Source organism: Vigna angularis, chromosome 2 (assembly GCF_016808095.1).
Source record: "Vigna angularis cultivar LongXiaoDou No.4 chromosome 2, ASM1680809v1, whole genome shotgun sequence".
NCBI classification, from domain to species: domain Eukaryota; kingdom Viridiplantae; phylum Streptophyta; class Magnoliopsida; order Fabales; family Fabaceae; genus Vigna; species Vigna angularis.
In genome coordinates this window covers 28,660,150-28,670,640 of record NC_068971.1, presented here as the reverse complement: position 1 = coordinate 28,670,640, position 10,491 = coordinate 28,660,150, and the positions used below count along the sequence as shown (strand labels likewise).

The following is a 10,491-nucleotide window of genomic DNA, read 5'->3' as shown; positions in this document are numbered from 1 at the left end:
AAACGAACGCAAAGGCATTTTCGTTATGATGATAGTCAGAAAATAAGGAAGAATAACAGTAAATTAATTAATAAACGGTAAAACAAATCGAAAAGGCACTGTAAATTTTGTGGTAAAATTTGTTTTGATGTGATAATTATATATATTTATTTGGAAGATTTTGATGAGTTATTTGATGAAGCTTGTGGAGCAATTAAGTGTAGTGTACGACTGAATTGTCTTTAATTGTGGCTACCCTCCCCACCATTCCTCACCTTACCACATCCTTTCTTTCCTTCTCGCCTATTCTTTCTTGGTAACAGTAATATTTGTATCTTCAGCTGCCAGGCGCCGTTTCCTTTTACTCTCTCTTTCTCTCTCTTCCTTTTTCAAAATCCAGTTTTTACTTACTCTGATCATGCCTCCACTGCCTCACTCTTCTCCATAACCATCGCACACTCCTCACTCTCACTCACCCAATTCTTTTTCCTTCTTCTCCCCCTGACACACTCACACACGCAAATTCAAATTTCACTACCAAAAACAATGGTGGGTACATACATACTACACACTCATACACATATTTCTGCTTCAATTTAATGACCTTTCACACACCTCACTGCTTTCTTCTTTAGCTATACCATTTTTATGCCTCTTTTCAACTTACTTCGCTTCACTCTCCTGACGCAAACACTCATCAAAATTCAAATTGCAAAGGGAAAAAAATTATCATGGTGGATTCCCTTTCTTCCTCTTTGCCTTTCTCTCTTTGCTTCTTTCCCTTGCTTCCTCTTTTCTTCTCTTTCTTCTTCCATTTTCTGTTTATTTTAACTCAATTCCTTCTTTCAGTCACCCGTGCAGTTCGTTTCTTCCTCCTCTCATGCTCCTCCTTGGCTTCAACTCCTCCTCACCGAGAAGTTCTACAACGCTTGCATAATTCACGAGGAGGCAAAGAAGAACGAGAAGAACGTCTATTGCTTGGATTGTTGCATCAGTCTCTGCCCTCACTGTTTGTCCCCTCACCGCTCTCATAGACTCTTGCAGGTACTGTTGTTCACTACGTTACACAGAAGATGCAAACAAACATCAAGACACCCAAAACAAATCCTCTCATGAATTCTTTTAACTTCTCTTTACACCCTTTTGCAGATTAGAAGATATGTGTATCATGATGTTATAAGGTTGGATGACGCTGCAAAATTAATTGACTGCACTTCAGTTCAAGTATGTTTTTACCTTTCTTTTTCCCTTTAATTTTCAAATACAGGTTCAGTTCATTCGGCATAATTGAGCAAAGTTATAAAGTTTCATTAAAACACAATTAAAAGAATTCTGGCGGTGTCTAATTTCCTTCGTGCAACTTCAACCTCAACCTGGTGTTTCAAGCAAGCTAATTAAGAAGAGCAATTTGTCAAGTTAGAATTTCAGTATATGTTTTTTTTTCCTTTCATGTCTGTCTTACATGATAGTGGGTGGAAGTTGCACAAATGGATGGTTCGCTTTGTGAAATGTTTTAAGCTCCATCCCTCACACCCACATGGTTACTTTCTCTCTCTACAGTCCTACACGACCAACAGTGCAAAAGTGGTATTTTTAAACCAAAGGCCACAGGCAAGGAACTTCAGAGGCTCCGGCAATTTCTGCAGCACCTGTGACAGAAGTCTGCAAGACCCATACCATTTCTGCTCCCTTTCTTGCAAGGTCCTCTTTTATCACTCCTAATTTCACCCCCTTACCAACGTTATCATTATTGTTCCATAATACATAATGCATTCCCACCCTTTTTTGTGCATATTATATATATATATATATATATATATATACTTTTTCTCTTTTCTCATTCATATACCTGTATTGTTTTTCTCACAGATCAATTATCTGGTCAGAACTAAGGGTTCTCTCTCTGGTTACCTCTTCGAGTGCAACTACTTGCCGCTACCGGAATGTGGGCTCGACGATGGTCTGATGACCCCTGACTCGGTTCTGGAACCGGCCGGTTCGGCTAGAACCTCGTCAGGCTCCGGAGGGTATGGTGGGGTGGATTGCAGGACCACCCTGGCTTGCACTGCAACCACTGAGATTGTGAGGAAGAAGAGAACCGGAGGCTCTGGTTTCCGACCACCGTGCCGACCGGCGTGTTCGCCTGTGTCGGAAATCTCGGCGGGCCTGATGAATCGGAGGAAAGGGAACCCCCAGAGGTCCCCGCTGTACTGAAGGAGTTGCGAGAGGGTGAGGAGGTTCTCTGAGATGAAAACGAAAAACCGTCTCACGAAAGAAAACAACTTTTTGGTATTTTGCTATTATCATTATCAATTATTCTAAATATTACTATGGAGTTAAAATCTGGGATTGGAACTTAATACACTTTACAGGGAAGAAAAACCTCCTAGTTTTGTAGATTATCACCCTCTGCTTTGTTGCTGCTGCTATGTATCTATGTACCGAGTTTGGTAGAACAATGTAATGATTTATTTTGAGGTTTATGAGTGTTACTGTTATAGTATTATATAATATATGGAGCAATTGGTGTTGGTGTTTTGCACAAGATATTGTGGAGGAAAATGTGATATTTGGTTGGATTAGGTGGTGCAGATAGAGGTGATTTTTTGGTTTACTTGAATGAGGAAAAAGCACAGAGCAGGGTTTTTAAGAGAAAGTGGCTATGTGTTGAGTGTGTCCCACACTAATCTTATGGTAATCCCAGAATAGAAAGGATTGGGTTTGTACTGCACGATAATTTGTCCTATTTTTTTCCTTCTCGTTTCTGCTTCCTAGTGCAGCGTCGTGACAAAATTCAAAGACAGTGCTCTTTAATTTATTGCTATTTGTCCCTATCCCATTGCGCTGCATTTGAGGTCTCCTATGGGAAACTTGCAACTTCTTTAATCAACTTCCAACCATTTGAATCATATTCATTAAATGGTGGGTTTTTTTTTATAAGTTTACGTCACCATAAATATCCCCAGTTTTAGCATAATAAATGACCCAAATGCTATTTCTGTATATTCTTTTTTTATATTTTGTTTACCTCTTTCTATTTCATTATCTTGCGCAAGATTAACTTATAAATTGTTATTTTTATGGAAGATAATTCTGATGAAGTAAGACTGTTATAGATGATTATTTTTTACGTCTATTTCATTATCTTTCTATTTCATTATCTTTCTATTTCATTACATGTAAATGCATTTTTTACGTCTTTCCTTGATATACTTTGCTTTCTTCTTATCTCTTTTAAATGACGTTTAAATTCAATTTATTATTTTAATAATATTTCAGTTTCTTGTGCCACTAATAGCATAAAATGCCGTATTAATACTTTTAATTCATAAAGATTAAATATGGCGACAATTGATACAACCTCAACAAAGGTAATGTAATTTTTTTTCTTTTTCTAATCAATGTTTTGTTGCCGTTTGTTTTACTATATAGAATACTAAGATGATAATAGAATTATGAAAGGGTAATTACTTTTATTTTTAAAAATAAGTAATATTTCAGAATTAATGAATGATAATTGATAAATGTGAATTGGATGTGAGTGGGGCAATTAAGTATGTTTTTGCAATCCTTGGAATCGAAAGTAATGGAATACATGGCACCAAATAGGAGAAAGTCTGGAAATGTCTTAATTGCTGGTTGGCAAGTGGAGTCCATTTGACCCACCATACCTGAGCAAAGGTCACAGCTACTTGTCCTTTTCATGTTCTGGGTAAAAGGGTGACTCTTCATGTATCATATCCCATTGGATATCATATTGGCCTAAAAGCATAAAATGACATAACATCTAAGAACCCTTTATTTAACGTCTTGCATTTCAAGCAACAACTACGGTTCAATGCCCCAAAACCCCTTCCTCGTTATCACATCACAATAAACAATAAAATATACATATCCTTTTCGATTAATTTTCCTCCCTGTCCTATGCTGCAAGGCTTTATGTGAGTTCATTCAGTTTTGTCTTATACTTTCTAATTTTGTCTCTTCCACCACAAACTAAATCTTTTGAGTTGTTATTCAGCTGTAGCCTTGGAAATATTCGACTTTATTAACTAGTAATGTATAATGCTTTTTTGGCGCGTCTAATATGTATTTGTTTCTCCGTTTCTTGACTGAAATCGGTGAAGTACTTTCTTGGACGCACATATTATTGTAGTGGACATTCCTTTGCGACTATGCACTACAAGTTAGGTTTAAATAACATTGTTAGGGATTAATTAGCACCTTTTAGGAATATATAGAGTTTCGTCACAATTTTATTATCAAAAGACATATAACTGAGTTGAAGACAAAAATGGTATTTAAATTTTTTTTCTTGACTTTTAAATAACATTATTTTTTACTATTGAGTGTACCATAACATAAGTCTCCTTATTGAGGTACAACGGGAAAGACAATTCATCTTCAATGAAAAATTAAGGAAAATCATTTTCGTTTTCTAAAAATGGCGCTAATGTTTCGAACTCAAGTATGATGAAATAGCATCCTTAGGGGTTAATTACCGCATCTAAGGAGAACTAATGAGCTTGAAGTCCTATAAGATGATTCTATCAAAAAGGAGAAAAATATCATGTTCAAATCTGTAAAGAAGACGTCCACCAAAGCTCTCAGAACTAATGAATCCTCCGAGGAGTCAGACAATGAACAAGACTTCATGGACGAAAACGATGAAGAGGAGCTCTCATTGATTTCGAGAAAGCTTCAGTCTATGTGGAGGAAAAGAAGAGGCATGGTGTTCAAGAGCATATGTTTTGGATCTGTCTCAAAGAACAATCCTAAAGACATACGATTGGAATACATAATTGTTTGTTATAAGTGCAACAAACCTGAACATTTCAGATCATAATGTTTCGAGTTTGAAAAGATGAAAAAGAAATCAGTCGAACCTAGATATGTAAAGAAGGAATTGACTACACAAAAGTCTATGCTTCAGTAGCAAGGTTAGAAGCCACTAGTGTAGCAAAAGGAAATGACAACGGTTGTTTTTTACAATACGTTTCGATTTTCAAACCGAGGCATATCTTGACGAGGTAAAAAGGTGGGGAACTTTTGGCCTCGGTTCCAACCGAGGTAATATCTCAAAGGGTACTGCCTCGGTTCATCAGCAACCGAAGTAGTATGGAAGAAAAAAAAAGAGGGGGGAGGGGTTATTACCTTGGTTGAACCGAGGTAATAACATGGACTTATGGTGGCGGTTCTAGCTTCCACCGCTGCCAAAGCCCTATTTTTAAAAAAAAAAAGTTGTCGTGCACCCTATGGCATCGGTTGTGGTTGAACCGAAGCCATACGTAGGTTTTCTACCTCGGTTTTAGCTACAACCGAAGCTTATTCTCTTGCAATTTTTTTAATAGCAGGTATGTTTTTGTGATATCCACTATCACAAAAACAAATTTGCATATCAAACAATATAATAACAACACAGATTCAACACAATAGTCAATATTTACATCACATAATGTTTAAAGCATAATGTACAAAGTCTAATAACAATAAATCAACATGTGCTAATGTATTTTAAAATCCTAATAACTATGAACTATTGAATAATCTAATTAAATATTTTGCAAGTGTCTTCCTTAAGTACGTAAGTGGCTTCTTAGGAAGTGGAGTAGGAGTCTTGAATCTCTGCACAAGACACATGATATTAATTAGTGGATATGAATTCCAAATGATGGAGAAAAGTAAAATTCATTAAATCTAAATATTACTGTTTCCCAACCTCTTGTGATATGGTCACAAATAGCGTGGGTCATCCAATACATTGCGTAGTATTCGTACTCATATGACCCACTTTGTCTGTTATACTAATATATCATCACAGTTGTAAATAGTTAGTGAGAATCATTAAAACAAAACAATTATAACAAAGTATGGCTTTAACATATGTCAAACCTTGAGAGCAACCCATGCAAGCTTTCTACCGTTAGCAGTTGATCTCCCAACCAACATCATACGTGCTGCAATAGAACTAGAAAAAAAGGCTTTAGCATTCATTTATATAACAAAGAAAGTCCAAACATTGAGGTTCTTACCCATCAACTGTTTGTCTGAGATTTTTGGGAGGAGACTTGTGCAATAAGCAGAACCACACAGCATAGCTCTCCGGTATGGAAACAATAAGTAGCTGCCAATGGTGCTTGAAATTGATAACAACTTAATTGTTATATATTAAAATCACATATGGAACTTTGAAGTTAAAAAACTTCACTTACCCAGATATATAAGGAATAAAGTATATGTCCTTCCCCCTTGCAAAGCTGCTGATGAGATATGTTGTGATTTCATCAAAATTATTTGGTTCATGTGTGACTTGGGGATCAATAAACCCATAGACATCATTGTACCCCAAGTTGTTACTTACACCAAACATATACCAGAAATCAAAAATTACCTTTGATATAAGTATACTTGATATATAAATCAATTTTATATAAATAATTACTCATAGACTTACATCATCCATAGCTGAATTATTGTAATATTCAACTTTTTTCTTCCCGACGCAAGCTCCCTAACATCTTGGCATGCAGGTATGATGGGACCTCAGAGCCCTCCCAAATACATTAGCATCATATTCAACCTTCATAGGCTCATTTGAAATCATGTCTTAAAGTTGTTGCAATGCACCAAGAGGATCGTCCTTAGATAAACGAATCTTCTCCTGTCCATGCGTTTGTTGTTACATGAAAAAATAGGATAAGTTTTGACATCAATAACATGTAAACTTTAAAATTGAGAAGTATAAAGTAGAAGTCCATACCAGGGGGTCAGAAATCGAACCAATCAAGTGTTTAAGCCAAGCGATAAAAGACTGGAATGCTTGTGCCACAGTGAAAATATCATCTGTGGGCAGAGGAATTGAGGCATCTGATATGATAATGTCGTCTACTGAGGCCTTCACCTCATCCTCTGATAGCTTCATACCATGAACAAGAGTCGCTGCCTGAAACATTGTTCGATGGGCTACCAACATCCTCCCGGTACCATCTAAAACGTATAGCAGACATGGACTAGCATTGTCCATGTCATCCCCTAGGACGGTTGGTGTTGAACAACTTCCTTTCCCGCTTCCCCTGTCAGAGTAAATGTTAGATTATACAAATAATAAATTATTCAACCTAAATGTTTATTAATTTTACTTATGGGAGGCACAAAAGGTTCCTGTACTGGAGATGGCTGCAAGCGCATCCCATAACTCTCAAATTCCTGCTGAAACTGGCGCATAACTCTGTCAGTCACTTATGTAGTGACTTCATCATATAATTTTGGCCTGAGCTCCTCCCTAAGCTATGTCCTAAGCTCCGCCCTAAGCTTTTTTGAGATCTCTTGTATTAGCCTTTGTTCTTGTTCTTCGCTGTATGCATATGAAGTCTGACGCGAAGAAATCCATAAATAATTTCTAATGCCTGCTCCAGTACCAACTACACACACTCGTCCAGGGTGCTCAGGTCGTCTAATTGCAGTGGTATGAATATCCTGGCGACCCTCTTGAATGAATTGACCTTGGCAGCTCTGACCAAGGAGTCATGTAACATCAAAAAATACCATTATTCTTTAAAAAGTTCAATGTAGTATGTATAATGAAACTATTATTATTTTAGGAATAGTGATAACTTACAATTCTTTCATATATTTCTCCTGCAGTCTCAGAAGAGTAGTCCTCTGATGATGTTAAACAAGCCAACTTCCACTTCTCATGCCGAGAAGATGGAGAAGGAGGCTGCGGGCTACCACCCTCAGATGAGGGTCTACCTTTTTCCTTTTGCTTGAGGATTTTCTCCTCAAGATTCCTATATCCACCAGGAGATAATAGGTGGGGGTTTTTATTTTGGGCACTTATTCCTTGTGCTTTGGTTCTTGTTGCCTATCACATATAATGAATTAGTTTAGATGATATAAATTTGTTAATAAGGAATTGAATAATATCAACTATATTAACCTGCCATTCCTCTGATGTCCGACTCTCTACAAATTTCAACCAAGTCTCCTCATCAATGGTCTTATATTGTGCACATGAAGAATCATTTTTTTGGCTCCAAATACATATCTCGAGGTTAATTTAGTCTTAAAACCCCGAAATTTTTTAGCAATAGATAATAAACACTTATTTCTAAGTGTTGTGACATTTGGAATGTCAAATGTCATCTGCAATAATCATAATAAAGTTGTATCAGTAAAAAATTATCAATATAAACAAACTGTAATTCAAATGATATCAATTAACTTACCAATAGATCGTTCCATATAATGTTTCGATTAACCTTAGACACATGGTCAAAAGATGGAGTAAGAATGTTAATCCTATCACGTGCCAGTACTCCAAGGTATGATTCCACACCAGTGATCACATTAACATCCACAAGTGTTCTTTCACCACTATTTCTTCTAACCATCAGTTGTCTCAACCCGGTGGCTCCTCTAGTAGGTCTGGATGAGGGAGCCTCATCCCCTGATGAAGGTGGGTGGTCAGCCATATATCTGTCAAAATAAATAACATGAAATATTAATAAAATACTTATGTAATATCATATAATTTAACAAAACATGTAATAAAAGTCATATGAAATATTAATAAAAAGACATATGTAATATTAATTAAAAACTTATACACAAATTTGAAATTCATACATAAATAAATGGATTGGTCATATGTATATTCCTTCATCATGATCTGACCGAATTGCATGTACATCGTTAAGTAGACGGTGGTCATCCAAATTTGTCGTTGTTTTCAATGAATGGTTGTCAACAATATGAATATTAATCAAATTGTCTTCGTTAACTTCAATTTTTTTTTGCCTTGAAGAGCGACATACCAATGATCAGACGCAAGATCTTTGACATAAAAAACCAGATATGCTTGATGTACCATGATAAACGGTTTGTCTCGATAACCCACCTTTCTAAAATCAACTAGTGTCATAACCGATTCTTTTTTTTTCACATCACTCTGTATTGTCAAACCACTTACATTTGAACAATGGAACAAAAAACTTAGTGTAATCAACCTCCCATATCTCTTCTATTATACCATAATATCTCATTGATCCAAGAACAGGATTTTGATCTTTTGATGTGGAAAATTGGAGCGACTCAACTTCTAAACTAACTCCATTATTTTGTATTGTGCTTTTATCATCCAAAGTCTTCTTATAGAATGTGCAATTATTGATTTCATAACATGTACAACATACGACATCAAACTTTAAACCATTTGCAAGCAATAACAAAATCTGAGAAGAATGTGGCTCTTTGTCAACTTCAGATTTGAACCAAGACATAAATGTTCTGTTATGCCCCATCAACTGTCATTTCTCTGATTTTCTTGGATTTTTATTCTTCACAATGGATTTATGTGCTTGGAAAAAAGGGATCACTTCATCTATGTTGTTCAATATATAAAGATGTGCTTGCAACAATTCTTCGCGATCTTTCGTCACCACATTCACACCTCGAATGCTTTTACCTGTAGAACATTTATTCAACCATGATGTGCGAGGAACTCCTATTGGATATGTTGATGTCATGTAATCTAAACAAAACTCGATACTTTCTTTAGCAATATACCTTTCAATCGATGAACATTCAAGACAATATGGATTTTTAACGTGCTCTTTCAAAATTTTCATATAACCCTCAATAGAATACATCCATCTTAAGTATTTCAGTCCACACAACTTGATTTCTCTAACCAAATGAACAAGTAAATGTTCCATGATGTCAAAAAAATATGGGGGGAAAAACATCTCTAGTTGACACAAGATGATAACAATCTCGCCTTGAAATTCATCTACCTTTGTAAAATCAATAGCTTTACTACAAATTGACGAGAAAAATGAACACAACCGAGTTATGGTCTACCTAACATTTTTGGGAAAAATTCCACCAATAACCACCAGTAACAATTGTTGCATTAAGATATGACAATCGTCAGACTTCATGCCAACAAGCTTTAACTCCTGCATCAACACTAAACTCTTCATATTTGAAGAGTATCCTTGTGGTACCTTGATACTCTTTAAATAAAGGCAAAAACTTATCTTCTCTTGTAGGGACATTGTATAGCATGCAGGAGGAAAATAAGTACGTTTACCAATCTCCCTAGGTGTTAACTCTTCTCGGATCTTCATGTCAACCAAATCCAAACGAGCATTGTAACACCCCAAATAATTTAAAGGGTATTACTGATAGTAAAGACTAAATTAATTTGATATCTGAAAAATAATCAAACTTTATTTCAATTCTTCTAAAGTACAATTCCAAACTTACAAACTTTAAACAATATAGTCTTCACCACTTAACATAAATTTGAAATTAACTTATAAGTCTTACACAACATATTTTTCCAATGCAAATTTATTCTTTTTACAAAAATCCCTGAAAGTTTTTCCCCGCATCTCTCTCATCATCTCTAAGCTTTTTCAACCGTATCTGCAACATTATCTGCTCACATATAACATGAGTTATATGATCATAGCACAAACAAATAAGGGTAAGCCAACCATATCATAC

At 35.8% G+C, this 10,491-nt stretch overlaps 1 protein-coding gene across 2 annotated transcripts; it reads left to right on the top strand.

The window, feature by feature from the left end:
- The first annotated feature begins 235 nt into the window (after positions 1-235).
- LOC108328174 (protein RGF1 INDUCIBLE TRANSCRIPTION FACTOR 1) lies at positions 236-2,460 on the top strand. 2 transcript variants are annotated; one of them, XM_052873971.1, is made up of 5 exons: positions 236-528; positions 829-1,023; positions 1,129-1,203; positions 1,540-1,680; positions 1,849-2,460. In XM_052873971.1, exons 1-5 carry the CDS (start codon positions 526-528, stop codon positions 2,191-2,193), a joined length of 759 nt encoding a protein of 252 aa, XP_052729931.1. In that variant the 5' UTR covers positions 236-525; the 3' UTR covers positions 2,194-2,460. The 2 variants fall into 2 exon arrangements, with proteins under 2 accessions (XP_052729931.1, XP_052729930.1); XM_052873970.1 differs by having other exon boundaries at positions 236-713.
- Positions 2,461-10,491: the final 8,031 nt, after the last annotated feature.